We start from the raw sequence: 27,951 nt of genomic DNA, 5'->3' as shown, positions 1-27,951 counted from the left end.
GTGCGATCACGGCGGGCGCTCCCATTGGCGGGTGCGATCACGGCGGGCGCTCCCATTGGCGGGTGCGATCGCGGCGGCCGCTCCATTGGCGGAGGCGCCGCTGTCCCGCCCCGCGGTGTTGTCCGCGCAGGGAAGATGGCGGCGGCCGCTGTGAAGAACATCGGGGGCGGGCTGGGCCGCGGGCTGAGGGAGCTCCGCATCCACCTGTGCCAGCGCTCCCCCGGCAGCCGCGGCGTCAGGTCAGCGCGGGGATGGGCCGGGACGGGGCCGGGTGGGCTCCTCGAGGGGAGCGAGACACCCCTGGGGTGACCCACGGGGACCCGCCGCTCCTCCTTCCCTCCGCAGGGAATTCATCGAGCAGCACTATGTGACCCTGAAGAAGGCAAATCCCAACTTCCCCATCCTGATCCGCGAGTGCTCCGGTGTCCAGCCCAAGCTGTGGGCTCGGTACGGTAAGTAGGGGGTGTCCGCCGGGAAACACCATGGAATTATCATGGAATGCTTTGGGTTTGAAGGGACCTTAGGGGCCATCAGTATTTATGGCAAGGATCAGAGGGAGGGAGTGGGCGGGGAAAGGATAGGCATGGGAAAATGGGGGTGGGGAGAATGACAGACTGCTTTGGGTTAGAAGGGATCTTAAAGCTCATCCAGTGCCACCCCCTGCCATGGGCAGGGACATCTCCCGCTAGACCCGATTGCTCCCAGCCCCGTCCAGCCTGGCCTTGGGCACTGCCAGGGCTGCGGCAGCCGCAGCTTCTCTGGGCAGCCTGTGCCAGGGCCTCAGCACCCTCCCAGGGAGGAATTTCAGCTGTGGGCTGCAGCAGAGGCTGCTCAAGGGTTACACGAGGGATGTCGATGGGGAAGGAGCAGCTGCCTTCGGGGCAGAGTGCGGGTTCACTGCAGGGAAGCGAGGGCCCAGTGCTCAGCAGGGGCTTTCCAGCCTCGGGCTGTGATCTCCCACCCCCACCCCATTCACTACACCAAAATGTGGTTGTTTTTCCTGCGTTCTCAGTGAAACACCAAGAAGGGAGCAGTAAAGCCCCTCTGGAAAGGCTTTATCTTCCTCATAGGTCATCTGGGCTGGAAAAAATTAATTTAGAAACTTTTAAAGAGATGCAATGACTCTTTAAGCACAAGTTTCCCCGTGTGAGCACAGGGACCAGGGGAGTCTCGGGTGTGTCTGGGTGTGACTTGCAGGGAGCCCCGGGTCAGCCCAGGCTGGGGCAGCTGTAGGAACAGAGTTTCCAGGCTGCTTTCCTGAGGGGAGCACCTTGCTGGGACCAGGCTGAGAGCCACAGGGTTGCTCTTGGATGTATCTCTGCCCAGCTGCTGCACAGCCAGAGCTAACAAAAGGAGACTGGGAAAAGTGTTGAGCTGCTTTGAGTTCTTTCCAAGGGAAAGGAGGAGAATAAGAAGGTGTAAATGATAACTTGGGCACTTGGAGGGACACTGGGAAGTGGTGAGTGTGAAGGGGTGGTGATGGGAGCCTGGGCTGTGACACCAGTGCCCTTGCACCAGGGAAAGGACCCACACACCTGCCCGCTCTCACCCTCTCTGTTTTCCCACAGAGTTTGGGAAGGAGAAGAGCATCCCACTGAACAACCTAACTGTGGATGAAGTGGGCAAGGCCCTGGAGAGCGTTGTGAAAAGCCACGCGTGAGGACAGACAGGAAATACACACGTGCTGGAGACGTGACTGATCATCTTTAATGCCAAACATGTATCTTTAATTTATCAATTCATAAACACAATGTGCTTACCTGGAGCTTGGTGGTGGCTGAGAGCCCAAGGAATGGCTGATGCAGCCATTCACCCCTCCCTGGCACAGGAGTGTGGCTGCAGCTCAGCTCTGCCCCTGCTCCAGGCTCTGGGGGGGCACCGTGCTGGTGGCTACGAGGCAGTGACAAGGACCAGCACCCCTGTGAGCCAGCACTGGCACATCAGAGTCCTGAGCAGCCCTTGGGAAGCCAGGCACAGGTTGGACAGACAGTTTATTCCCCTGGGAGTTCGGGGGAGGGTGGGGAGGGGGTGAGGCCTAGGAGAAGACAGGCAGTGTTGCCTGACAGGCACTGGGGGCTCCTGGGGGCTGCCTGACCATGTCCAGCAGTGCCTGTGCCCGCTCCTGCAGCTCTGGGGTGCTCTGGTGCTGCTCCAGGGCCTGGTGCCCGCCGTGCCTGGTGAAATCAGCAGCAGCCTGTGCCAGAGGGAGGGTGAGAGTTGGCTGGGTGCTACAGCTGATCATCTCTGCCCAAGCCACCACATCCCAGGGAAAGGGGCTGAAGGAATTCCCCAGAGCCCTCCCAGACACTACATTCCCGATCCAGGTAGATCCCACCATGCCTGTGGTTGGCTGGGAAGGACTTTAAAGCCCATCTCATCTCATCCCCACCCCCCTGTCCATGGGCAGGGACACCTTCCACCAGACCAGGTTGCTCCAAGCCCCGTCCTGTCTGGCCTTGAACAGCCAGGGATGGGGCAGCCACAGCTTCTCTGGGCACCCTGTGCCAGGGCCTCACCACCCTCACAGGGCAGAATTCCTTCCTGTGATCTGCAGCAAGTGAAGCAACCCCAGCAGGATCAAAAGAAAACTCAGGGTAGAAACAACCTGCCCAAACACCAGTCCTTGCCAATAAAAAAAGGAATTCACTGGAGAAACAAGAAGGGCTTTCACCCTGTGCATGACAGTGTCCCTTTGGGCAGGGGTCTGGGTGCTGAGGGGTGGGGGGTAGTGTGGCAGCCATTGAGGGCACTGTTATTTAAATTACAATAATCATTCCCCCTTCACAATAACAATAACCCCCACAATAATCATTCCCCATCCCCTTTACAATCCTGTTCCCGGAGCTCTCCCGGCTCTCACCTCCGGGCAGTGCAGGAAGAGGAGGTGCAGCAGCTCCAGGCACTGCCCCACGGCCTCGGGGTCGGGCAGTGCGAGGAGGGGCAGGAGCCGGGGCAGGAGGGGCTGGCACAGCAGCCGCTGGCACTGGAACGGTCCCTTCTCAGCAATGTTGCACAGCACTGTCAGGGCCTGTGTGAGGGACAGGGAGCAAACAGGGAATGCTGCATGGGCAGATTCCTGACAGGCTTGGGAGGGCTCCCAACAATTCCCCATGTCATGGAATTGTGGAATGGTTTGGGTTAGAAGGGACCTTACAGCCCATCCAGTTCCACCCCCTGCCGTGGGCAGGGACACCTTCCACTATCCCAGGTTGCTCCAAGCCCCGTCCAACCTGGCCTTGGACACTTCCAGGGATGGAGCAGCCAGCTTCTCTGGGTGACCTGTGGCAGAGCCTTATCACTCACAGGGAAGAATTTCTTCCCAATATCCCATCTAACCCAGCCCTCTGTCAGTGTGAAGTCATTCCCTGTTGTCTTGTCACTCCGTGCCCTTGCCCAAAGTCCCTCCACCTTTTTTTTTTGTCCTGCCAGGTGCTTGCCCATGGCCACCAAACCACTGGATTTGGAATGCCTTCTCCATGCCTATCCCAAGGCACTGTTCACCCCCATGCTAGGCAGACCCAGCCTTGCCACCCACCCCTGGCAGTGTCCCCTCCTCAATCCCCTAAAGCTTTGGGGTCTTCCAAAGGAGAGTGGCAGGAGCCCTCCCAGACCTTCTCCAGGGGCTGGCCCCAAGTTAACGTCTCCCTTGGGACCACTCTTATGCTGGGACAAGGCTCTGCCAAGGGTAAATAAAGCTGGAGCGGCTTCAGGGGAGGTGGCTGGTGACTGCCACAGCAGAGACCTTCTGCCAAGCTGTCACTGCTGCCCCATCCACCCTCCAACTCCAGCACTGTCAGTGTGGGATTCCTGTTCTGAAACTCCAGCGCTTCCCCACCATTCCCAATGCATGAGGCAAGGTTTACCAACACAGTGGCCATCTGGGAACACGTCAGGAGCTGCAGCAGGGCCGGGAGCAGGTCCAGGGAGAGCAGAGCAGAGCAGAAGAAGGGATCATCCGCTGGGGTGGTCAGAGAGGGAACGTGTGAATAAAACCAGGGCGAGTCCCAGCAGTGTCCAGCTGTGCCACCAGCCCCGTGGGACACTCACCTGTGAGGTTGTTGAGCAGCCACAGGCACTCCTGGACGAGGAAGGGGTGCTGCTGCAGGAAGCACTGCAGGATGAGGAAGAGGGCGATGAGCAGGCGCCCGTCCTGGCCCTGTCCCTGGCAGTCTGTCTGTGCCAGCAGGTTACTGAGACACCGCAGCACGGGGCACACGAGCTGTGACACAGGGACACACCAATCCCTTTAGCTGAACCATGCCCCCACAGCAATCCCGGGAACAGCCAGCACCCTGCCCACCTCTCACCAGCTCCAGGCCCTCGGGAGCGTCCTGGGGGATTTCAGAAGCCAGGTCGAGCAGGAGCGAGGTGAGGGCAGGCATGGCCCCCAGTGCCAGCAGCACCACGTTGTCTTTGTGCCTGCAAAGGGAGGGACAGTGCAGTGGCCTCGGAGCTTGGAGAGGGGAAACTGCCACAGCCCCTCACCAAACAGGGCCTGGAAATTCAGAGTACTCTCCTGAACCACCACAGGGCTTATTGCATGTTGGAACAGCGGCTTCTTTCACATTGGAGTAGCAGGGTTTCTATCTGAGCTTCTGAGCTTATGAGGAAGTTTAAAAGCCCATGAAGAACAGATTCACTGGAATTACCTGTGTGGGTCTGGAAACGACAGCCCTGACCCTTCATCTACACATTCCTTGGCTCCAGTGGCAGGCAGGGATTGCTGGCACAGCCCTGGGCCAACCCCCCCACAAGTGTGAGGATTCAGGGAGCCTGCCTTGAGAAGTGTGTGGGACAACTCCAGGCATAGGAAGCAATTTGGGGGCATTTCAGAGGACTAGAAACAGCCTCCTCAGGTTTATCACCTATTACCAACCTGTAAAGGAGCTCAGTGATGCTGCAAACAGCACGTGTGCTCAGATAGGAGAGCAGGGATACCCAGGATGGCTGGGGAACTGCTTTCCCAAGGGAAAAGGGCAAGGGGAGGCAATCCAGGTCCTCTCGCAGGACCATGAGCCTTTGTGCCTCTGTTTGGCTGCCCCCAGGGAACTCAAATTGAGGAAAAAACTGCATTTACCTACAAATGATGTAGTGGAGACACCACGCAAACTCCACGGCCACTCCCATCCCAGCCTTGAGGCCGGAGCAAACCAGTTGGAGCATGTGCTGGGGGAGAACTGAGTCCAGGACCAGGCTGGGGTTAGAGAGCAGAGTTAATGGAGGCACAGGCTGGAGCACAGGCAGGACAGACACCAACAGGGAGACACGAACCCTGGCCACTGAGCAGAGAGCTGCTGTACCCTGTACTGGGAACCACAGGGTCCAAATACACACCTGGAAGGGACTCTGAGCCAAGGGCTGCAGCCTTGGGCTCTCCCTGTCCATGGCAGGGCCTGGGGGCACTCAGGACACCTTCATTGCAGTCACATTTTTGGCACTGGGGGCTGTCAAGCTGATCTTTTCCTTCGCAGGAGGAACACAGCCAGAATTCCATGTGAGCCAACCCTGCTCCATGCTGGCCTTTACTGAAATACCAGAGCTGTCTGCTCGGATGAGGCCGAGGGAAAGGAGCCAAGCCCCACTCCCTGATCTGCATCACAACTTCCACAGTTCTGGTAGGATTCTGCCCTGAACTATTAATGTCACTGGGATGGGGAAGGTGTCGTGTCCCCAGCACACAAATACCACACCAGGCCCCAGGGCCCATCCTGGTGCAGGGTTCAGAAGCTCAGACTCACGGGATGATCTCTGTGGGCGCTTCCTTGGCTTGGAGGAGCTGTGAGAGGACATAGCCCACACCTTCCAGCACCGCCTCGTGCGGGGACTGCAATCAAAGAGAACAGAGCTGATCCCTCCTGGCAGAGCCAGGGCCCCAGGGTGCCAAGCAAACCCACTGAGTGGCACAGCCCCGCTGTGCCTGGAGAAGAGGGGGCACAGAGGGGACCGGGAGGGACACAGGAACCTATGGCCACACCAGAGCTGAGCTGTCCCCCTCCCCACACTCACTGGGCTTACCCCAAGCGCAGCAATAGTGCTGCTTTGAGCATTTGGACCTGCAAACCACAGCCGTGCTGGAGCCCGGCCAGGCAGAGGGGACAGGGCTCCCTGTGCTCCAGACTGTATCAGGCAGCCACTGGATGGGGGAGATTCAGCTGGAGAAGAGCACAAGGTGGTGATCTGAGCCCCAAAAATGGAGTGCAGGGGAGCCCACAAGTGACCCTCAGGCTTGTGGGAACAGCTCCCTGCAGAGGGATCTGTGCCTGCAGACACAGCTGGGAGGAGGGCTGGTGACTCAGGACTGGCAGCCAGAAAAGTCTCTCTATGGCAGAGCAGAAGTGTGGCTGAGCTGCTTCACCCACCTGGATGCAGGATGCCAGCACTGGAATAATGCCCTGAGGCAGAAGTTGCTTCCTCACAGCCTCACTTTCTACTACGAGGTTCCCCAGTGTGTACAAACACAGCTCCTGCAACAACACAGCACAGCAGGCAGCTGACCCCGTGGGCAGCCAGCAAGGCCCCAGGTCCCACACCCTGCCCTGAGAGGGGCAGGAGCTGGCTTTGGAGGGGGAAACACAGATGGATGCTGCTGGACTCTCCAGCCACCCCATTCCCAGCTCTATCAGCTTCAGTTCATTCTTCTTCTATCTGGCTGAGTTGGGATCTGATCACTCCCACTTTGGAGGTTTGTCAGGCTTCTAATTTTCAGGATGACATTTCCCTGAGCCCTCTCTGGTTCTCCTGGAGCCTGCCTGTGTGCTGCATTCAAATGGGATCAGCACCTGGGGGTCACTGCCCACCTGGCTCCTTAGCTCTGAGCCTGTCTGCTTCCCAATGGAGCAGCTGGAAAACACATGGACATCCCAGAGCTACTCCAACTGTGTGCTCCTTTCCCAGATCAAATTGCACAGCATGGAGCCACAGGCACTCTACTATCTACTCTTATCCTTTCTTTCTTTTCCTTATATATTTTCTTAAGTGATATCTTTATACTTGTATACTGTTTCATTTCTACAGATAACAACCAAAGTGGCTACATGCCTCCTTTCCATTGCAACCAAATCATTCTAAAATAAACCTGCCATATATATATGTACATAAATATGGGTCATGCAGTGTGGTTTCACTCTAATCCAACCCAAGGGATCTATGATTAACAAGAATTCAGTCACCCCACCTTCAGGGGCAGGCTGTAACACCTGGGCACTGGCAGCAGTCCTGCTCCAAGGGCAAGGTTGTGGTGCCAAAAGATGTTTGCTTCCAGAGGGCCCCTTCCCACCAGCACTCCCACGTGAGCCACGTTTGACCAGAAGAGGTCAACATCAACCACACCAAAGGATTCCCAGGTGCCAGAGCCCCGGCAAACGTGCACGTGGATCTCACCGTGAACTCCAGGCTCTGTCCTGACAGGTAGGTGAGCAGGTAGGAGGTGACAGGCAGACACGCCTCGGCCACCGTGGGGACACTGGAGTGGGACAGCTCGTGCAGGCAGCGGGCAGCCTCCAGCTGCAGGTCAGCCAGGCTGCTGGTGAAGAGCCCGGTGAGCGTCCGGATGCTGCCATCCAGCCTGGGGGATCCAAAGGCTGCTGTCAGCTCCCACCCAGGGCCACACACCAGCTCACCCACCCAACCACAGGGACACAGGGCCCCTCGGGACATGCCCTTGGTAACAGGCACACCACACCTGGGCTGACCTGACAAACTTCTGCTGGGTCTCCTCATTCTGCAGAGCCCAGCGGAGGCGGCCGAGCGATCGCTTCCTGTCCTCCGAACCCCTCTGCACACCCCTGAGCAGCTCCAGGACCTGCCCAAGGAATTAAAAGGTGGGTGGAGCTTCCAGCGCTGCCAGCATTAAGATTTCGCCCCATTAATCCTGGAGGCAAAGGAACTCAGGGCATGAAGATGGGCACAAGGAACCTTAACTGTGTCTGGCAGTGAATCAGAACCATTCCCAAACCCCCCCCCGCCCAGCCTCCTTCATATGCTGAGTCTGGAGAAGATCCCTGGGGCCTCCATTGCCGTGGAGAATGGCAGGTTCTTCACCTCATCCTCTGAGAGTGGGTCTGGCACGACGTCTGGTCTGTCCTGTCCACCCTCCTCGGCCGCGCTGTCCTCCCGCAGGAGCCGCTTGCTGACCAGCTGCTCCTGCCGCCGGGCCTTCCTGAGAGCTGCCATCGGATCGGGGCCGGTCACCACCTGCCCACCACCACCTGCAGGACGCTTCTCCATCCCACCCAAGAGCCTGATTCCTCCCTTAATGCAGGGAGGAACTGCCCATTCCTCCTTGTGCAAGCCTGGAAGGGATGCACGAGCAAGGACCGCACTTGGAGTTGGGGCTGAGGGTTGGGCACACAAAGTGTGAAGCCACAGCTGGGATAATGGGCAGGAACACGGGACAGAGGCCCGAGGACCAGCTGGAGGGACCCGAGGCTGGATTTCACATAGGATCATAAAATCATTAAGGTTGGAAGAGATCTACAAGATCATTAAGTCCAGCCTTCAACCGAACACCACCATGGCCACTAGGCCATGCCCCAAGTGCCCCACTACTTGTTTCTGGAAAACACCTCCAGGAATGGTGACTCCACCACTGCCCTGGGCAGCCTGTTCCACTGCCTGACCACCCTTTTGGTTAAGAAATTTTCCTTAATATCCAACCTGAGCCTCCCCTGGCCCAGCCTGAGGCCGTTCCCTCTCCTCCTGTCCCTGTTCCCTGGCAGCAGAGCCCGACCCCCCCGGCTGCCCCCTCCTGTCAGGGACTTGTGCAGAGCCACAAGGTCCCCCCCGAGCCTCCTTTTCTCCAGGCTGAGACGTAGGCGAGACCTTGGAAAACCCAAACAGCGGGGGGGTTGTTGAAGAAACGGGGAATTCATGGCAGAAACCCACGGGTTAAAATCCGAAGCTGTAAAACGCTTCCCCGAGCGGGCAGCGGTGCCGATCACCCCGCGCATCCCGCGATGCGCGACCGGGCGCGGCGGGGATGGGGCCGGGAAGGGCTGACCTGGGGGGTCCCTCCCACCCACGGGGAGCCCCGCAAACCCCCCGGCTGTCCCCGGTGTCCCCGGCCAGACCTGCCTCTCGTTCCCGCCGCCGCACCCGCAGCTCCTCCGCGCTGCGCCCGCCGCGCCGGCCCCGCCGCCGGCCCCACATGGCGGAGCAGGAGCAGGAGGAGGGGGAGGAGGAGGGAAAGGCTGGTCCTGGGGCGGTCCCGGGGCGGGGAAAACCCAGTCCCGGCCCAACCTTCGCAGCCGAAGCGGCCAGCCCGCTTCGGGCACGGGCAGCTGTGCAGCTCCGGAGATGCGTGCTGGGTGTGCTGAGGGCAGAAAAAGCCCGCAGAGATTCACCAGGGATGAGAAACAAGGCGGCTCGGTGCCCCGGGACTTCCCACCGTGGTGATGGGGACCACGGGGCAGAAGAGCTGGTGCTTCCCCAGGTGGGGGTTTGGGGAATTTGCCCCTGGAGAGCAGTAATTAAAGGTACCAGCCCCGGGCAGAGCTGCCGGGCTCGTCAAAAGGGGCCGGGAGGAGAGCTCAGAGGGCAGCTGTGATTTTTCCATCATGTACTCAGCAGCAGTTTCATGGAATTCCAGACCCATTTGGATGGGAAGGGACCTTAAAGCTCATCCAGTCCCACCTCCTGCCATGGCAGGGACACCTTCCGCTATCCCAGGTTGCTCCAAGCCCGGTCCAACCTCACCTTGGACACTTCCAGGGATGGACCAGCCACAGCTTCTCTGGGCACCCTGTGCCAGGGCCTCAGCACCCCGGATATTTCTTCCCAATATCCCATCTAACCCTTCTTCTGTCAGTTTGAAGCCATTCCCCCTTGTCCTGTTTCTCCAGGTCCCTGTCCAAAATCCCTCTCCTGGGAACCCCTTTAGGCACTGGAAGGTGCTTTAAGGTTTCCTCTGAGCCTTCTCCAGGATGAACACCCCCATCTCCCAGCCTGTCTCCAGAGGAGAGGGGCTCCAGCCCTTGGAGCATTTCCATGGTCTCCTCTAGACTAGCTCCACGTCCTTGTGCTGAGGAATTTCATGTAACCTGAGGATGTAGAAGAGGAATCATGGAATTGCTGAGCCCCTCTGCACAAGAGTCATGGGAGAGCAAGGGACGGGCAGCTCCCGCCCCAGCTGTTGTGGCACCATTGTGTAGTGCTACATTACCCACAACAAACTGGGAGTTGCATTGTCCAGCCGTGCAGTTTTGTCACCTTTCTGAAGCTCTTTCTGAATCCAACACAGGCAGAGAAATCCCTGGGAAAGAAAAAAAAATTCCTGAGAGATCATAGTATCACAGAGCCATTTAGGTAGGAAAAGATGATCTCCAAGATCATCGAGTCCAGCCTTTGACCCATCACCACCTCGTCAGCCAGAGCAGAGCACTCAGTGCCACATCCAGCTGTTCCCTGAACACTTCTGGCTCCTTCTGGTGAAGGAGTGCCCAGTGCAGCTTCGGGCTGCCTGGACAATGGATGGGAATTGTGCCATCCCCATCCTACATGGAACACAGGCACCTGGGCATGGTCTGGATGCCAGGTATGACAGTCCTGTACCCTTCTGCATTGCCTGCAGGGTGCTCAGCACCCAACGGGCTCTGAGGCACAGCAATACCTCGCCTGATCCCGAGACTGCGTTTGGGGAATTCTTGCCCACATCCTGTTCCATCACCCTTCCTAGGAAAGTGAGCACCACCGGCACCCCGGCCGCAGTCTTCCCCAGCCCGCAACCGCAGGGAAGCGAAGCAGAAGTGACTTGGTTGGCTCCGGTCCTGCTCAGGAAGTCACGCCGTGGAGCCAGGGCTGTGCCCGGGATCCGGGCTCGAGGTGTCTGCCCAGCCCCGGGCGTGGGGACCCGACCGGGCAGCACCAGCTGCGGGAGCTCCAGCGGCAGCTGGAGCACAGCTGGAGCACCGAGGGCTCACCCGACGGGAGGCTGGGCAGGGGCGGGTGCCGGACGGAGCTGAGCGCTTGGAGCCTTTGGCACCTCGGGCCGAGATTTGGCAGCAGCAGCAGGAAGCAGCAAGGAATCGTTTCGGTGTGAGCTGGCCGGTGAGTCACCGGACAAACTCATCCCGCTGCTGCTCCCCGCAGCGAGGGGCGCTTGGTGCAGGTGCTGGAGGAGAGCTTCTCCCCGGGAGGCTGGTGCAGCCCCGCGAAGGCACGGACAGGTAGGGAGAGCTCCGTCCTCGGTGGGCTTTGGGATGTGGCCAGAGAAAGCGGTGGCTGATCAGGGCTGGTGCCAGCGACAGATCTGCCCGGAGCAGGAGGCTGGACTGGGGACCCCCAACGACCCCCAGCCACCCAGCAGAGCTGAGTCAGCACATTTTTAGGAGCCTTTAATTTTTGCTTGCTGCTTCTTTTGCAATCAAAAAGATTTTTTTTTTTTTTGTCTGATCAGAGATCAGACTCTCTTAGCTGACCAGCATCTGGTGCTGACAGGGATGTGTTCAGACCGTCAGGGGTCATTTTCTACCACCCCTTTGGGGCCTGGTGATGAATCAAATCACAGGGTAAGGAAGGAGAAAACATGAAGCCCTCTGTTGCAATTTCCTGCCCCATGTTACAGAGGAACAAACAGAGCTGGGGCTCTCTCCGTGGTCTCTGGTGGCTACAGACTGGCTTCGCTGTCTGTAACTCCGCATTCGTAGTTTCTTCTCTTTCCGTGGCATTTCCTGGAGTGCGAGCCTGGAGCAAGGCAGCCCAGGCAGGACAGTGCAGAGCCTTGGGAGACTCCCTGCTGAGGAATGGGTGGCACAGGTGCAGCTCCTGGGCGTTTGGCCGCTGGCCTGAGCACTGCCCGAGTCGTGGCTCAGTGGCCAGGCAGGTGCAGGAGGGATGAGGGCAGTGCCCTGTCCCCGAGGGTGGCTCTGCAGGGCTCAACCTGCCCGAGCCATCCCTCCAGTCTGGGTCAGAGTGGTCCCCTCAGCTGCCATTCACCGTTCCTCCTCCAGTTTTTAGGTTGTTCACCATGAGTGTGGCTGTGCTCCTCCTCCTGGGGCTGGGGCTGCTGGAGGCAGAAGGCAGAAGGAACCGGTGTTTCTTCAACCGCACTCAGGAGTACTGCAAGTGCTACAACCTGTCCGAGGAAACCATCGGCAGCATCATCCAGTGCCTCCCAGCAACTGTGGTGGAGTTTCAGGGTGGAGACCTGGAGAAATACATAGCCTTCCCCATCGGGGACCTGGACTCCTCCGCCATTGAAACTCTGGACTCCCTTACCATCCAGAAAATAATAATTGGAAATGTCCTGGTGCCTGAGATACTCCTTGCCCGTGTGCTGAGGTTCTTCTCCTACACCCACGTGCAGGAGCTGGCCTTTGAGAGCTGCATTTTCCAGGGGACAGGCAACTGGAGTGACATGGATGGCCAGAACTTGCCCATACTGTCCCTGAGCTTCCACAACGTGACATCTGCCCCACTGACAGGCCAGGAACAGGCCTTCTCCAGCCTGAGCAGCTGGCTGGGGACCCTGGAGGAGCTGGCTGTCACCGGCTCCCGCATCACCAGCCTGCCCTGTGCCATCGGGAGGGTGTTCAGAGCTCTGCACTCCCTGGACCTGGCACAGAACAGCCTCGGGGATGGAAGCCTGAGCCCCGCCTTCTGCCAGGGAGCTTTCCCTCAGCTCCAGGAGCTGAGCCTGCGCCACAACAACCTGAGGTCCTACCACAGCACGTGCAAGGGCGTGGAGCTGCTGCTGGAGCTCCAGCACCTCGATCTCAGCCACAACGAGCTCACGGCAGACCCATCCCCCTCGTGCCAGTGGCCAGCATCCCTCCGGCATTTTAACCTGTCCAGCACTGGCTTGGATGAAGTGCCGACACCACTGCCTCCCAAGCTCGAGGTGTTGGACATGAGCCACAACCACCTCCATGCTGTCGACATCTCCCTCAGCTCCCTGAAAAAGCTCTTCCTGGACCAAAACCTGTTGCAGGCTGTCCCCTCCATCAAGAATTACCCCATGCTGGACACCCTTCACCTGGACAACAACTCCATTACAGAGCTGCCGAGGGATGAGGTGAAGCTCCTGGGCCGCCTGCAGGACGTGGCTGTGGCTGACAACCCCTTCAGCTGCTCGTGCTCTGGGGCCGGGGCGCTGCAGGCGCTGGCAGCCGCGGGGCACCTGGGGCAGGGCTGGCCCGGGGACTACAGGTGCCACTCGCCAGCTCAGTACCAGAGCTGGCCGGTGGCACAGGTGCCGGTGTCGGTGCTGCGCTGTGACCCTGCTGCCGTGGTGGCCCCAATCTGCGTCACGCTTGCCCTGCTCGGCCTGGCTGGAGCTGTCTATGTGGCCAGGGCCAGGCCCTGCCGCAGAGCCTGAGGGGTACCTGGACCCTTCCCACCGGTGCTTCCCCACAGGAGCTCTGTGGGAAGGCTCACAGGCCCCCCTTCTGCTGAGGGGCCCTTGGTGTCCCCAGTGTGGGCTCTCCTGTGGAGCACAGGGCTGTCTGCAGGATGATCCCGCTGTGCCTGTGCCCAGCCAAGTGCTGGGGCACCCCTCACTTCGAGCCCCAGGCTGTGCTCTGACCCAGAGCCGCACCCTCCCGTAGGGGATTTCCATGTGGCCAACTCCAACTCCCCAAGCCCCGACATTTCCCCATCATCCCTGCCATGTCCCCTGCCCTGGGCAAGGGGAGTTCAGCTCCATCATATTCCCACCGGTAGCACTCAGATGCCCCAAGCCTGGCTGGGATCTGCTGGTCCCTGCCCAGAGCCCCCCCCAGCCCACCCAGCCTTGGAGCCTCCATGGCCCCTGTGCTGATCCTCCCTCTCCTCACCTGCAGCTGTGGCTGGGCCAGGATGTCAGGTTTGGCAGGAGGCTGCTTGGCTGCTTTTCAGCCTAAGAGAACAACCACAAAAGACAGGAAAATGACTAAATTAAACACCCCTGCACACAAATGCTAATGAGCAGGAGCAGCTCCTTAGACCTCGACCTGAGGCACTGGTGGATGAGTCCAAGTGGGATCTTGAGGAGGTTCAACCAGAAACTTTTTTAAGTGATAGGAAGAAAATGTGTTTATTCTGGTTCTGGGTTATTCAGAGAATATCTCATAGTAAGGAGAAAGTGGATTATGGGATGCTGAGGGAGAGCCCGGGAATGCAGGACTAGGGAATATTCAAAGGAAGGGGATGGGTGGGGAAGGGACAGGCATGGGAAAATGGGGATGGGGGAGAATCATAGAATCACAGAATAGTTTCAGTTGGAAGGTACCTTAAAGATCATCTCATTCCACCCCCTGCCATGGGCAGGGACATGTTCCACTAGCCCAGCTTGCTCCAAGCCCTGTCCAAGCCCTTGGACACTTCCAAGGACGGAGCAACCACAGCTTCTCTGGGCAGCCTGTGCCAGGGCCTCCCCACCCTCACAGGGAAGAATTTCTCTCCAATATCCCACCTAACCCTGCCATCTGTCAGTGTGAAGCCATTCCCCCTTGTCCTGTCACTCCATGCCCTTGTAAAAAGAAGGGAGTGGTGGCAGGCAGGCAGTGCTCCCCTGGCCAAGCCCTGCTCTTCTTCCCCAGGGCCTGTTGTGCCTCTACATTAAAGTCTCTGCCTGGGTGTTTCCTGTGTCTCTCCCTCGCTCTGTTTGGGCACAGGTAAACATGACCTGCAGGCAAACACAGCCTGGGCTGGCTGGGCGTGGGGGAAAACAGTGTGGGAAGGAGCAAGGCTGGAGCTGGAGAGCGGCTGAACAGGGCGCGGGGTCCAGGCGTGGATGGTGACGGACTCGGGGGCTGCTGCTGCCCAGGGGCCCCCGGGTGTGTCCCTGCCCGGGCTCGAGGGGCTCTGGGGCTGTGCCACCAGCCCTGAGCAGCCGGAGGGGAGGCTGGGGCCGTGCCCTGGGCTCTGGGAGGGTGGTTGGTGGTTCAGGTGTTGGCGAGGGCCCTGCTTTGCTGGTGTTAACCAGGGCTGTTCAACAGGGTGTCCCTGCACCTTGGGGATCCTGGGCTGGCTGGACATGGAACAGGGAGCAGCAGCTGCTGGCTGATGGATGAGGAAGGAGAAATCACTGTCTCCTGAATCCTAGGCTTTGCTATCCCTTGGGAGCACCCACAAGGGGCCGTCTGCCCGGTCAGGGCCAGGCCCCGCCACAGGGCATGAGGGGGATGTGTGGCCATTCCCACCGCTGCTGCCCCATGGGTGCTCTGTGGGAAGGCTCACAAGACCCCCATGTGCTGGTGAGGGGCTCTTGGAGTCCCCAGTCTGGGCTCCCCTATGGAGCGGAGCTTTCCCCAGCATTATCCCACTGTGCTGTGCCCAGCCAAGTGCCCAGCCAAGTGCTGGGGAACCTCTCAAGGCCCCGTGCCATGATCTGTCCCAGGGCTCCACCCTCCCAAAGGGTTTTCCCTCTGGCCAGCTCCAACTCCCCAAGCCCCAGGATGCCCCCATTGTCCCTGCCATGTGACCTGCCCTGCTCCTGACGGACCCCCCAGTGCTGCCTGTTCCATCTGTGTCCAGCTGGGATCAGCCTTACACCTGAGGCACGGGTGAGGTGGTTTTGGCAGGGCAGGGTCTCATTCCATACAGGGAACAGGCAGTCAGAGGGACATGTGTGCATCTGCTTCTCCTGGTCCTGTCCAAAAGCAGGGCAGGGGCTGTCCTGGCCCCTCTCTCCTGGCCCCCACCATCTGCATTTCCACGGACAGTGGAGATCCTCAACACTGGCATTTCCTTCTGCCCTCTCTTGCTGTGACTGCTCTCCAGCGATTCTGTGGTCACTTCTTGTGACAGTGTGTATGGTGGTCCAATGTCCCTCATCTCCCAGCCACGGCTGACAGAGATGTCCCTCCTGAAGCCAGGAGCACCCCAGTGGTGGGAGAGGCTCCAGGCACCACCCTGCCCTCTGTGGTCCTACTGATTCCTTGGCCAGCAGGGCTCAGCCCCTGGAGCAGGGTACCTCCAGGCCGGCTCTGGCTCTGCCCACACCCATCAATAATGCAGGAGAACTGGATCCCTGCGTAACCCCATCCCTGGCCCGGGCAAACAGCAGCTCACGGGCGGTTGCTGCCACACTGGCCATGGACGAGGTGAGTGCCATGGTGGGGACAGCCCAGGCTGGCTTGGAGGGATCTGTCAGGGGCTGCCCAGCTCCTTGGGGGCTCATCCAGCTCCTGGTGGCTGCTGAGGTTGTGGCTCCTTCCCCCTCTGTCCCGGCAGGCCCAGCAGGATGTCAGTGTGCGAGCAGCTCTGGGACTTCACCAGGCAGCAGGTAGAGCTCAGGACACCCCAGAGCCTTCACCTGAACCCCCATGCCAGGGGAACAGGGGGACAGGGCAGCAGCCACAGCCGTGGTGGCACTGGGACCACTGGCCAAGCCATGGGCCTGGTCTGGGCAGTGCTGACAGGGACGGGGTGTCCTCCCCATCCTGGTGGCTCTGAGTCATTGCAGGAGGGCTTGGGAATGATGTGAAGCCCTGGGATGTGGCTCCAGGCTGCAAGGGGGCAGGACAGGGCTGGGGCAGGTGGGGGTGACCCCTCACCCCATCCCACACTCGGTGTTTTCAGGGCCAGGGGAAAGCTGGGTGGACAGCAGCAAGGACCTCCTACAGCTCCTCTTTGCTGGGAAGGAGCCTCAGGTGAGAGCTGCAGGGCAGGGACATCCAGGGCACGAGGGTCCCTGGGGAGCCACGTGGGAGCAGGGGCTCGGTCCCACTGCCTGCCATGCCTGGGACCCTGAGAGGAGCTGAGCTCTTGGGCTGATCCTGCCCTACACCCCTATGGGCCCCTCCCTTGTAGGGGACTCCTGGGGCTTCCCAGAGAGCAGGGGAAGGGAGGGGGGTCTCCCCTCACCCCTGCCCGTGCCAGGCCCTCTGTGCCACCCCTGCCATCTCCATCCCAGTGTGCCCAGTCCCTCCTTTGCCCTGCACTGGTCGTGCTGAGATAGGGGAAAGCTGAACAATATCCCCCTTCCTCACACCAGGAGAGCTGCCTGACTGTCGATGGCATCTTCCACTTGGATGCAGGACAGGTACCGTGGGCCCCAAGTCCTTCTCTGGGTAGTACCCCATCCCCAGCCTTGTGAGCCAGGGCCACCTGTGTTGGGGAAGATGAAACAGGAAAGCCTTATAAATATGATTGCCTGACAAAAGATTTTGGGAATATGAAAACTACAGGCAACATCGAAATGAAAGCCACTTTTGAAATACCAAGTCTTAGTTACTGAACAACTGGAAAACAATGGTATGGCCGACTGAAGGTAATCCCCTCTTGATGGAACAATACCCTCTGCTTGCAAGCAGGTCCAAGGGTCAGAGCAGACCCTACTAGCTCAGCAGAAGGGGTCCAAAGAGTAGTTTTTAGAAGTTAAGATGTAACACTCTATGGTAATATAAGAACTCTTATAGGCTGTATGTAAATGCTATAGGATTTGTATCTTGTATTAGATTGGTTAGTGACAATTAGAATATTCAGTACAGAAGATGATTTATATTACCATAGAGTGTTACATCTTAACTTCTAAAAACTACTCTTTGGACCCCTTCTGCTGAGCTAGTAGGGTCTGCTCTGACCCTTGGACCTGCTTGCAAGCAGAGGGTATTGTTCCATCAAGAGGGGATTACCTTCAGTCGGCCATACCATTGTTTTCCAGTTGTTCAGTAACTAAGACCTGGTATTTCAAAAGTGGCTTTCATTTCGATGTTGCCTGTAGTTTTCATATTCCCAAAATCTTTTGTCAGGCAATCATATTTATAAGGCTTTCCTGTTTCATCTTCCCCAACACACCTGCACCATGCTGTGGCTGCCATGGCTGTACCATGCTGGCTGTACCATGCTGGCTGTGCCACGCTGGCTGTGCCATGCTGACCCTGCTCTGCTGGATATGTCTCTCCTACCAGGAGAAGGTCCTGGAGCTGGTAAGACCCCAGCTGGCCCTGGTTCCCCTTGGCTACAGCGTGTCCCTGCTGCTGTGGGACCCCCATGGCCCTGGGACACAGTTGCCCTTCCAGAGTGTCATCTGGCAGGTGAGGGCACAGGGGAGAGGTGGCAGGGACAGGTGACAGCACAACTGTGCAGTGCTGGGCTCCTGGGTCACCCAACGGACCCTGATCTCACCAGGGCCAGGGTGAGACCCAGCCATGGGTCCCAGGAACCAACAGCTCCCAGCTTGTTCACAGGTGATTGACACCATCTTCCAGGAACTGGAGGCCTTGGGGGATGACACACAGAGACTGCAGACAGTCAGTCTGGTCCAGGTAGGGCAGGAGCAGGGCAGGATGCCCTGGGATGAGGGTCCCATTCCATCTCTGCCACTGCCTGGACCCTGCTGTGCCAAGGGCACATATTGCCCTGTTCTGGCACCCAGCCCCCTCATCCAGATGGTCACCAGGGACTGGAGACCTTTGGATCCCAGGTGTTCTCACCTCTTTCCAGGACTTCCCAGATGTGGGAAGCCTTGGCTGCCCACAGAGCATCTCCCAGGCTCCAGCAGCACGGTGGGAACAGGGGAGCCCTCTAACCCCTTCCTGTTCACATCGCAGCTGGGCTTTCCAGGCCAGTCACTGCTCCCTGTGGCCTGAAGGCCCCTCCAGTATGGCCTTGATTGGCACAGGAGTGATGCCAGCTCCTGCCACTGGGCTGGGTCCTGCCCTTTGGCTCTGGGATGCTGCTGGAGACCTGATAAGCTCCACACAGGGCTTGGGTGTTCCCGGATCTCTGCCCTTCCCTGGTGCCAGGGCTGGAAAAGCTGGGAGTTACCCGAAAATCAGCCTTTCTCAGCCCTCACCTGTGCATGGCCACAAGCAGTCCAGGCCTCTGGTGAGTGTGGGATGCCAGCAGACCCCTCTTCCTGCTCCCCTGCCTAATGCAGCCCCCTCATTCCAGGTCAGCACCCACGACAAAGCCTGGGACCTGCTCCATCCTGATGGCCGAGCCCTGCAAGTGATGGATGTGGCACCCCTGGGCCTGTAGGTACCTGATGCCCCATGGCTGAGCAGCTGCTCCTGGGGGCCGGTAGCCCAACATCAGGAGTGGGGCTGGGCAGGGAGCATGGTGCCCAGCCACAGCATGGCCAGGGGTGTTCCTCAGCAAGTCCAGGAGGTGGATGTGAACGGAGGTGACCCTCCTCGCTTGCTCTTGTCTCCCTCTGCTTCCAGGATGGTGGAGGAGGCAACAGAAATGGCCGTGCCCGATGCCCAGGCTGCCATCAGCGCCTATGCCAGGGGGCTGGGTGCCCTCCCAGCGCTGTTCCAGGGGTGTGCTCAGCAGCCCCTCGCAGATGGGCGCTCAGCCGCGCAGGGGTGAGGGATTTGGCCCAGATGCTGCAGGTTGGGAAGGACCATGGGGTGCTGGGGCTGGCTCCACTGCAGCTCCTGCACTGGCCTCTCCCCAGGGCCGGCAGCCTCTTCACTCTCACCGTGGAGCAGGAGCTGGAGGGTGGCAGGCGCCAGCGCTCGGCCTTCAGGATCCTGGTGTCCCCAAGGGCCACCGGGCCCTGCCCCAGGCTGTACGTACTGGGGCTGAGCCGTGTCCCGCTCCGGCACGCCTGAGTGCCTGCTGTGGGTCAGGGAATTCCACACCTGGAGGTGAAGCAGGAGGGACACCCCAGTGGGAGCCCGTGCTGGGAGGCAAGGGGGTGTCACCACTCCATGGGCTTGGGCACATGTGTGGCCAACCCATCCTTGGGCTCCTGTGGGTCAGGGCTCAGCCTGCCTGGCACTGCACCACTCTCCTGGGGTGTGTCTCCCCATGTGCAGGGAGTGCAGGGAACCTGATGCTGTCTGCCTGCCGTGGATCATGGAGCGGCTGCTGGAGGGGAACAGCCTGACCTTCCTGCTGCTGTGTGTGTCGCTGCCAGGTAGCCCCTGGGACTGGGACACACTGCGCCTGCCCCCTCCCTGAGGATTCCCGCCATCCTGCCCCACACCTGGCACTGGGTCCCTGGCTGCTGCCTGGGGACACCTGCAGTCACTGCAGGCTGGACACCAGCTCCCCTCATCTCCATCGCATTCAGAGCCCTGTGCTGGTGGCCCCCCTGGCCCCTGCCCAGGGCTCGCTGTTCTCCCAGACACCTCCAGAGAGGAGATCCTGGGAGCCCTGGGACTGGCTGAGAGGGTGAAGGGGCTGGCCAAGACCATCTCTACCACACTGTGGGACCCTGAGGAGGAGATCGCGGCACGCCGGAGGGAGATCCGAGGGCTGCGGATGGAGCTGCTGGCTGCAGCCGGCCTGCCTGAGCAGAAGACAGCTGTGGCCCAGCTGCAGAGAGCCCTGCAGGAGCTGCAGGTGGGGAATGCCCCTGGATCCACGTGGGACCAGGATGGCACTCACTCCCTGGGCTGGGGAAGGCCCAGGCTCCTGACCCATCCTGGTGTCAAGACCCTTGTCCCACACTGAGGGCAGGGCCTGAAGCTGCCCCAGGGGTGAGATGTGTCCCTGGAGCCATGCCAGGCCTGGAGGTCTGAAACACCCCAAAAAGGACCTCCAGTTCCCCTTTTCCAGGTGCTGAAGAGTCAGAGGTGGGAGAAAAAGCAGGCAGCAGCCGAGGTGCTTGGCACAAGAGAGATGCACCAGCCCGGTACCAAGGTGGGCAGAGGTCCGGCCAGGCCCCCTCATCCAGGGATAGTCCAAGTCCAGGAGAAGCCCGGCTGTGTCCCTGTAACATCTTCTCCTTCTCTCACAGGACCAGGTCTCTGCAGGGAATACAGCACCAAGCCAGCAGCCTGGGACCCAGACACCCCTGACCAGTGCCAGCCTGGAGCCAGCAGGGCCAGAGCGTGGGGCCAGGCACGCATCCCACACCTGGGTGGAGAAAATGTGGGCACGGAGCGTGGCTTTACAGGGTGGGAACGGCCTCACTCTCCATCTGAATGTCCTTCTTCAGCCCCCCACGTCACACTCATCCTCCTCCCCTGTCCCCACACAGCAGGACAGGGTGACAGCAGGAGAAGCCAGGGAGGGGACAGCCGAGCTCTGGCCAGCACAGGGCAGGGGCTGCTCGAGGAGCCATCCCAGAGTGAAGTGCCACAGCCACAGCCCAGGAGTGACAGCGTGAGTGGGAGCCCACAGGGTCCCTGCACAGGGCCAGCTCTGCGCTGCCAGTACTGGGTCCTGGTGCCATCCAAGCCCACTCTGCTGTCTGCCAGGCAGGAAGCCAGTGCCAGCCATGCCCATCCCCAGAGGTCCAGCACGCCCTGGCCAGGGCACAGCGGCAGCGGCTGCGGGCTCAGCACTGCCGGCACCTCCAGCGAGAGCTCGGGACCAGCGCCGTGCCAGCCCAGGAGCACAGCGGAGAGGTGGGCACAGGCAGAGCCCAGCACTGAGAGCTCCAGCCTCTCCTCCTCCCCTGGCACAGCCCAAGGGACCAGGGACACCCTGGAGCTGCCCTGACCTTGTCCCTGCCCCCGCAGTGGGACACAGAGCGCTGGCAGAGGGAGGTGACCGCGCTGGGCCTGAGCCTGGAGGCAGCGCTGCGGGAGCGGGAGGCGGCCGAGTGGGATCTGGAGGCCCTGCTGCAGAATCACCACCAGGAGATGCAGGCCTGCAGGCAGCACCTGCTGCAGGTGGGCACACAGGGCTGGGGACACCCCTTCCGGCTGTGCCAGGGCTGCGCCACATCACCTTGGGTATCCTGCAGGTGCTCCGGGACCAGCAGCGCCTGGCAGAGGAGCAGCGGGAGGCCCTGGAGCGCCGGCACCGGGCGCTGCTGCAGGAGGTGCTCCGGGACGCAGTGGAAGTCGCCGAGCACAACCAGCACCTGCGGGACACCCGACGGGCAGGCACGGCTGATGCCACCACACAGAGCCCCTGAGCCATGTCAAGGGCATGGGGACAGCTGGCCTGGAAGGACAGGGTCCCTGCAGACCCCTCCCTGCACTGAGCCACCAGTGATGCCGGGAGACTGGCCAGCCCCAGTCACGAGTTATCCCAGGCACAGCCTCCCCTTCTGCCTGCTCCGGCTGCTGCTCCCTAGGGAAACCTGGCCCAGGGAGGGAAAACCCTGCTCTGTGCTGGGAACCTGCCTGTGGGAGCACAGTGGTGGGAAGGCTGGCAGCCCCCAGCTGCGGCCACATGGAATAAAGTGAGTCCCCCTCACTCATGAGTGTTGTCAGGCTCAGACACACCCCTGGCCCCCAAACCTGTCCCAAGGGGCACAGACACCATCCCACAGGGAGGGCAGACACAGGACAGACACATGGATGCTGTTGAACCGCAGCTTTAATACCCCAGGTGGCCTCTGCCTGCCAGGAACTTGGTACAAAGTTGGGGGGCATCCCCCTTTTGGGAGCAGGTGAAAGTTCCCACATGCCCCAGCCCCTGTCTGCTCTGGAGAGACACTGTGCCCAGGAGGGGAAACTAGGCCTGACGACAGCAGGGCTCCAGCCAGGGGCTAGGCTGGAACACTGTGGAGGTGGGAGAGGCCCAGGGAAGCAGCACCAGGAATGGTAGGGATCAAGCAGCATCCATGGGAGCTGAAACGGCACTAGGCCCATGCTGGGCTGGCAGGAGGTGTGGCAGGACCAGTTACTGCCGAGCATTCCCAGGCCACTGTGGTGTGGGGAAGCAGCTTGAGGACATGGGACACAGAGTCCCAGAATCATTTAGGTGCAAAAAGACCTCTGAAATCAAGTCCAGCCTGTAAGCCAACATCACCTTGTCAACTACACCATGGCATTAAGTGCCACATCCAGTCCTTCCTTAAACACTTCCAGCAATGGTGATTCCACCACCTTCCTGGGCAGCCCCTTCCAGTGTTTAATCACCCCTTCTGTGAAGAAATCACTCTTCAGTCTGAACCTCCCCTGGCACATCTTGAGACTATGAGACATGCACAAGGGATTCAGGACCCCCGCTAAGGCTCGGCATGCCTGATCCCATGCGAACCCCATGGCACAGAGGCTGTCTGGGCTGGAGCAGGGCCCAGTTTCCCCATGGAAGCAGGGACAGGGCGCTTTCCCCCTCAGCACTCCTCCTTGGGGGGGTCCTTGGAGCTGTGCAGGTGCCCACCAGGAATGATTCCAGCCCTGAGGAAGGACTGGGGCTGCCCAGACACGTGGGAGGGAGGCAGTGGCTATGTGACTCCGTAGTACAGGTGCACAGCCAGGCCAATGCACGCCACAGCCACGAAGAAGAGGAGGGTGAGCTGCAGGTTGAAGAGGGCAACAGAGAGGAGGGCGTTGACCAGGATGGAGCAGGAGATGATGAAGAGCCTGGTGATGTTGCTGCTGTGCTTCATCACCACGGACATGATGAGGCCATTCAGAGCCTGGCTGAGCACGACCAGCAGCACCCATAGAGAGAAGCCCTCCAGGAACCTGCCCTCCGTGGTGCTCCACAGGGAGCCCATCAGGTTCAGCAGGACCCCAAAAAAGTACAGGAAGATGTTCTGGAGGCTGAGAGGCAGCGCCTGGGTTTTCAGGATGGCTTCGGTGTAGACAGCAGACAGGCCGGAGATGAGGCAGTACACGGAGAGCAGCAGCAGCCCCACGGGTGTGACGTGCAGGTGCATCCCACCGGGGTCACTGGGCCCCCGCAGCCCCCCACAGCTGTAGGTGACACCGGCAGCCAGCAGCAGCAGCAGGGCCAGCCAGCGGCGCGGGCCCAGGCGCCGGCGCAGCAGGAGGCTGTAGAGCAGCGCCGTGCTGACGATCTTCAGGTTACTGAGCACCTGGAAGGTGCTGGGGTCCATGAAGAGCTGCATGTGCACCACCAGGTTGTTGTTGGCAGCGTAGAGCAGGGCCGAGAGGGCGAAGGGCACGGCGTGACGCCAGGACACCGCCGCTCCCAGCGGCTCCCGCGCCCTGGCCAGCAGGAACAGGAGGGACAGCATCAGCTTGGTCAGCTCCACGAGGACCACCATGGATGTGGAACTGAAGGGGATGGCCCCATCCACCTTGCAGAGGGTCAGGAGGGGGGCATGGGAGCCATAGATGGCCACAGACAGCAGCAGCATCAGTGCCCACAGCCCCCTCTGGAGCAGCCTGTTGGCAGAGCCAGCAGCATTCCCAAACATCCCCATTTCCGGGTGAGAGCCAGCACGAGTGAGCTGCTGCCAGTGTAGAGAGGCCAGACAGACTCTCACCCTGCAACACTGAAGAGACCAAATACCAAGAATTTAATGAGCGTAGTTCAAGCAGGATGTTCCCTGCAACATTTGTGATGCAGCAGGAGAGCAGGGTGCCGTCTCTTGTTAGGAGAACTACAAGCCTTCCTGAGAAGCCACACAAAGCACATTCCCAGGGCACAGTGTGGACTGGGTGGCAGGGCACAAGGGTTACAGGGCACACAGGTGACAGGGCACAGCAGCCCCTCAGTCTGCAGGGGCACTGGGAAAGGTGAGGGGAAAAGGCAGCCGGCAGCCCCTCAGTGCTCTCAAGCTGCTGTGGGTTAGGGCAGTGATCACTACTGCCATGATGCCCAACAAACACCCATCACCAGCCCCCTGACGTGCCGCAGTGGTGTGGTGCAAAGCCCTCTTCCAGGGAAAAGGGTGCAGGTGATGTGCCTCCCAAAGCCCTGGGAGTGCTCTGTGCCTGCTACCTAAGGAGCACCGTTCCTGCAGTCCCTGCTGCCTCCGGGCTCCTCCTCGCTAGTCCCGTCCTTTTTTCAGTGAATTCACATAGTCACGAATCGTCTTCTCAACGTTGGGCACGGCGTAGTTCTGGGCGGCGTAAATCCCCGTGCAGGTGCCGGCCACGAAGCCCAGGACAGCGGAGAAGCGGAGCTTGGCTACCAGGTATCCCGCCAGAAAGCCTTTGAGTAAGGGCGATGCCAGCAGGGACCCGTCCTGAGGGGAGAGCACAGTGAGGCACGGCCGGGCGGGACCGGGGAGGGGGCGACACAGGACGTGCCCCAGGGGTGAGTTGTGGGCTGTTTTTTCCCTAGGGTTTGTTTTTTCCCCCACCAGTCCCTCTTAGAGGCGGCGGGCGACCCGCCCCGAGCCCCGCGTTACCTGCCCCACGCCGGCCTGCACCTCGTCCTCCACCCTGCGCTGCAGGCTCTCCAACTGCCCCTTCAGGAAGGCGAGATCCTTCAGCTTAGGCAGCGAGTCCTGCGGGAGACACGGAGGTGATCCCCGCCCTCCGCGGGAGGAACCGGCGCGGCCTGCCCACAGCCCCGGCGGCCCCTCAGCCCCGGCCCTCCCCGCTCACCTTATCGTCCGCCATCTTGGCGCCGCCGCCGCCCGCCGCTGATTGGCTGGCGGGGATGCACGTGACACCGCCCCCTTTAGCCCCGCCCCCAAGGCGCCGCTGATTGGTTGTCATGGAAGCAGCGCCTCCTCCCGCGCTCCCCTTCCCGCCACGGAGGCCACGCCAGACGCTGATTGGGTGGGGCGGAGTCACGTGACAGCCCCCTGCTCCCTCACGCCGCCCGTCCGGCGCCATCTTGGGGGGGCGGTGGCTTCCCTTGAGGCTTTCGCGCGGTATCGGCTGCGCTGCGCCGCCTCCGGGGCCGCTCCGGGGCCACACTGACGGAGCTCATGGGCGCTCCTCAGCGCCGTCAGGACTGCCAGAGCCCAGCCACCTTCCCGCCCGTGGGGACAGGATGGATGGGGGTCCCAAGCTCCGCAGCTTCCCAGGGCTCTTCCTCCGTGAGGAGTCTGATCCAGTCCCAGGCTTGGCAAAGGGTTTATGTCTAAAGCAGTGCAATTGAGCCTTTATATGACTTTGTCCTTCAGGATTAAGGATGGTAACCCAAAAATATTTGTATAAATAAAATATTTACATTAATGATTATGATGATTAAGCTAAAAGATCTTAATTATTTACTGCACAGTGTAGGTAGTTCTAACTACTAGAGCAGCACAATATTTTTGAAGCAATACTGATATTAAATGATACTAAAGGTAGTAAAGTAATTACTGAGCAGACACTGATGCTCCTCATCCATCTCAATGCCCGGGGCAAATCTCTCACTCAGCCTCGAGGAGTCACTCTGATGGGCACTCCTCAGCTCCAAGGAGGAATTTTCACATACACTCCCAGAAATACGAGAACAAAATCAAGAGAAGAACAAAAATGATCTTGCAGTTCTTTTCCAACCGAAATGATTCTCTGATCATCCAGTCCAACCATCAACACAGCCCTGCCAAGCCAAAAAAAACCATTAAAACGTTAAACAGCTCCCAGCTCCCGAGAGCCACACGCACACGTTTTTTGAACAGTTCCAGGGACGGTGACTCCAGCACTGCCCTGGGCAGTCTGTCACAGTGCTTGACCACACTTTCAGTGGAGAAATTTTCCTGAATATTCAGTTCCTGGCACAATCTGGGGCTGTCCCACCTCTGTGTGAGCCCAAAGCCCCACAGAGCTGTGCTGGGGCCACGCTCCAGCTGACACAGCCACGGGAGGTGCCAAGGAGACCCAGACTGCAGCATTTCCAGCTTGGAAAACAGGCACTGCAGAACTGCAGGCAAGGCTGAGGAACTGTGGGAAATGTTGGTTTCAGGTGCTTGGCACAATTTAATTAAAACCTGTGATGCTGGGGGTTATGTATGTGTTGTTCTTGTGGGTGCTACGCTGGCACAGAGGCAGCTCTGTGAAGCCTTCTGGGCTGTCAGGCTGCTGCTCTCCAAGTTAATTTAGATACATTCCCAGCGTATATTACACTGCTTCCACTGAGCACTGGGAAGAGGAAAGGAAAGGGACTCAAGAGGCAGTGGCAGGTGCAGCCCAAAGAAGAAGCATTAATATCGTTATTAATATTAATAGCCAGTTTAACGCCAAACGTTGCTGAAGGCTGAGTGCTGAGCTGCTGTTTCCTTGCTTTGCAGGATTCCAAACTTTATCCAGAGGATGGTGTGGACTTAGTGAACCTGACATTTTCCTCAGCCGCCTCAAACCAGCCACTTTTCAAGCAGGATTTTTACTTCATGAAAGGTAAAAATGAAATAAAATAAAATAAAAATAAAATAAAATAAAATAAAATAAAATAAAATAAAGCTATGTGAGTGAGTGCAAGGACCTTTCTTGGAACAATCACAACACTTGAAAAATGCCACTTAGTGCAAGGCTGATTGGGAAAATTTGGGTATTGGTAAAAAACATGTGAGGGCAGCAGATCCCTATGATCAGTCACTGCTCTCACCTCCAGAGAGGTGAACCCATCAGCAGCCTCACCAGCACTTTCTGCAGGACAGTATGGCAGAGAGTAGGTTTATATTGGATATTGGGAAGGAATTCTTCCCTGGGAGGGTGGTGAGGCCCTGGCACAGGGTGCCCAGAGAAGCTGTGGTTGCCCCATCCCTGGAAGTGTCCGAGGCCGGTTGGATGGGGCTTGGAGCAGCCTGGGACAGTGGGAGGTGTCCCTGCCCATGGCAGGGGGTGGAATGAGATGAGCTTTAAGGTCCCTTCCAACCCAACCCATTCTGGGATTCCATGAAGATCAGTTTTTCTAGGTCATGGTACCTGCCCTGCAGAGGGTCTGTGAGGGAACTCACCCCACAGCCCCCCAAGGTTACACACCAAGGCTCTGTGCTGTGTGGAGCAGCACGAATGGGTCACTGCAGGTGGTTCCTGGGATTTCTGGTGGGAAAACACCTGGGATGTGAGGAAGGGCTGGGAGAAGCCCTGTCCCCAGCCCTGGCTGGAGGGAGGATGCAGCCATCCTGTGCCTTGCTCAGCAGGATCCAGGCTGTGAACCTCCTTCCCTGCTCCGCCTGGGACCCGCTGGATTGTGGTGGCCCCTGGACCTGCTCGGCTCACCTTGCTGAGGTGTGGTGCATTGCTGCTCCCCATGGATCAGGACGAGTCTGCCTCCAAGCTGGAAAGTCCTGAGTCTGAGTCAGAGCTGCTGTGGGATACTGTGATTAGCACTAAAACTGAGCTATTTGTGCTGTTGGAAAGCTCAAGGGGAAACTGGTTATCCTGTGTTTGCCAGTTTAGCAGCGAGCTGCCACTTCTGAGGTTTGATTTTCCTGCCTCTGATCTAGCCCTGCCTCCGATTCCCGCTGCCAGCAAAGGCTTTCACCTTGGCCCCGGCTGTGCCCTTGAGCAGTGGCGGGAGCTGAGCCTTTGGCTGGCA

At 59.4% G+C, this 27,951-nt stretch overlaps 5 protein-coding genes and 1 long non-coding RNA gene across 10 annotated transcripts; 3 read left to right on the top strand and 3 right to left on the bottom strand.

Moving 5' to 3' along the window:
• The first annotated feature begins 106 nt into the window (after window positions 1-106).
• Window positions 107-1,765, top strand: NDUFA2 (NADH:ubiquinone oxidoreductase subunit A2). Its single transcript, XM_010406269.2, has 3 exons — window positions 107-239; window positions 346-452; window positions 1,569-1,765. The coding sequence occupies exons 1-3, from the start codon at window positions 136-138 to the stop codon at window positions 1,658-1,660; spliced, it is 303 nt and encodes a 100-aa protein (XP_010404571.2). The 5' UTR covers window positions 107-135; the 3' UTR covers window positions 1,661-1,765.
• On the bottom strand, window positions 1,686-9,147 carry TMCO6 (transmembrane and coiled-coil domains 6). Of its 4 annotated transcripts, XM_039559830.1 has the most exons (12): window positions 9,069-9,147; window positions 8,041-8,165; window positions 7,692-7,801; window positions 7,381-7,564; window positions 6,360-6,464; window positions 5,739-5,824; window positions 5,078-5,194; window positions 4,308-4,419; window positions 4,048-4,219; window positions 3,864-3,958; window positions 2,861-3,028; window positions 1,686-2,194 (listed from the first exon to the last, which is right to left on the bottom strand). In XM_039559830.1, the coding sequence occupies exons 1-12, from the start codon at window positions 9,145-9,147 to the stop codon at window positions 2,036-2,038; spliced, it is 1,512 nt and encodes a 503-aa protein (XP_039415764.1). In that variant the 3' UTR covers window positions 1,686-2,035. The 4 variants fall into 4 exon arrangements, with proteins under 4 accessions (XP_039415764.1, XP_039415763.1, XP_010404570.3 ...); XM_039559829.1 differs by lacking the exon at window positions 9,069-9,147 and having other exon boundaries at window positions 4,048-4,111; window positions 8,041-8,617; XM_010406268.4 differs by lacking the exon at window positions 9,069-9,147 and having other exon boundaries at window positions 8,041-8,616.
• Window positions 9,148-10,743: 1,596 nt separating this feature from the next.
• On the top strand, window positions 10,744-14,239 carry CD14 (CD14 molecule). 2 transcript variants are annotated; one of them, XM_019289947.2, is made up of 2 exons: window positions 10,744-11,043; window positions 11,946-14,239. In XM_019289947.2, the coding sequence occupies exon 2, from the start codon at window positions 11,963-11,965 to the stop codon at window positions 13,310-13,312; it is 1,350 nt and encodes a 449-aa protein (XP_019145492.2). In that variant the 5' UTR covers window positions 10,744-11,043; window positions 11,946-11,962; the 3' UTR covers window positions 13,313-14,239. The 2 variants fall into 2 exon arrangements, with proteins under 2 accessions (XP_019145492.2, XP_010404513.2); XM_010406211.3 differs by having other exon boundaries at window positions 10,744-11,162.
• A 3,865-nt stretch (window positions 14,240-18,104) lies between these two features.
• On the top strand, window positions 18,105-19,224 carry LOC109145564. Its single transcript, XR_005603034.1, has 3 exons — window positions 18,105-18,185; window positions 18,814-18,896; window positions 19,086-19,224. It is a non-coding gene; the product is annotated as an uncharacterized LOC109145564 (long non-coding RNA).
• A 2,904-nt stretch (window positions 19,225-22,128) lies between these two features.
• Window positions 22,129-23,961, bottom strand: SLC35A4 (solute carrier family 35 member A4). Its single transcript, XM_039559832.1, has one exon. The coding sequence runs from the start codon at window positions 23,945-23,947 to the stop codon at window positions 23,000-23,002; it is 948 nt and encodes a 315-aa protein (XP_039415766.1). The 5' UTR covers window positions 23,948-23,961; the 3' UTR covers window positions 22,129-22,999.
• A 63-nt stretch (window positions 23,962-24,024) lies between these two features.
• On the bottom strand, window positions 24,025-25,158 carry LOC120410746 (SLC35A4 upstream open reading frame protein-like). The gene is made up of 3 exons (XM_039559833.1): window positions 25,080-25,158; window positions 24,881-24,979; window positions 24,025-24,715 (listed from the first exon to the last, which is right to left on the bottom strand). The coding sequence occupies exons 1-3, from the start codon at window positions 25,092-25,094 to the stop codon at window positions 24,518-24,520; spliced, it is 312 nt and encodes a 103-aa protein (XP_039415767.1). The 5' UTR covers window positions 25,095-25,158; the 3' UTR covers window positions 24,025-24,517.
• Window positions 25,159-27,951: the final 2,793 nt, after the last annotated feature.

Source organism: Corvus cornix, chromosome 13 (assembly GCF_000738735.6).
Source record: "Corvus cornix cornix isolate S_Up_H32 chromosome 13, ASM73873v5, whole genome shotgun sequence".
Lineage (NCBI taxonomy): Eukaryota > Metazoa > Chordata > Aves > Passeriformes > Corvidae > Corvus > Corvus cornix.
This window is presented reverse-complemented; position numbering and strand designations above follow the sequence as displayed.

What these genes read in the sequence shown, in the direction of transcription:
- NDUFA2 (XM_010406269.2), top strand. Translation starts at nt 136, where the DNA reads ATGGCGGCGGCCGCTGTGAAGAACATCGGGGGCGGGCTGGGCCGCGGG. An exon ending in CCCGGCAGCCGCGGCGTCAG is followed by an intron (nt 240 to 345) that starts GTCAGCGCGGGG and finishes TTCCCTCCGCAG; the next exon opens with GGAATTCATCGAGCAGCACT. An exon ending in CAAGCTGTGGGCTCGGTACG is followed by an intron (nt 453 to 1,568) that starts GTAAGTAGGGGG and finishes GTTTTCCCACAG; the next exon opens with AGTTTGGGAAGGAGAAGAGC.
- TMCO6 (XM_010406268.4), bottom strand. Translation starts at nt 8,448, where the DNA reads ATGATCCTATGTGAAATCCAGCCTCGGGTCCCTCCAGCTGGTCCTCGG. An exon ending in GCTGCTCAACAACCTCACAG is followed by an intron (nt 3,959 to 4,047) that starts GTGAGTGTCCCA and finishes TGACCACCCCAG; the next exon opens with CGGATGATCCCTTCTTCTGC. An exon ending in TCTTCCTGCACTGCCCGGAG is followed by an intron (nt 2,195 to 2,860) that starts GTGAGAGCCGGG and finishes CCTCTGGCACAG; the next exon opens with GCTGCTGCTGATTTCACCAG.
- CD14 (XM_019289947.2), top strand. Translation starts at nt 11,963, where the DNA reads ATGAGTGTGGCTGTGCTCCTCCTCCTGGGGCTGGGGCTGCTGGAGGCA.
- SLC35A4 (XM_039559832.1), bottom strand. Translation starts at nt 23,947, where the DNA reads ATGGGGATGTTTGGGAATGCTGCTGGCTCTGCCAACAGGCTGCTCCAG.
- LOC120410746 (XM_039559833.1), bottom strand. An exon ending in TGCAGGCCGGCGTGGGGCAG is followed by an intron (nt 24,716 to 24,880) that starts GTAACGCGGGGC and finishes CTCTCCCCTCAG; the next exon opens with GACGGGTCCCTGCTGGCATC.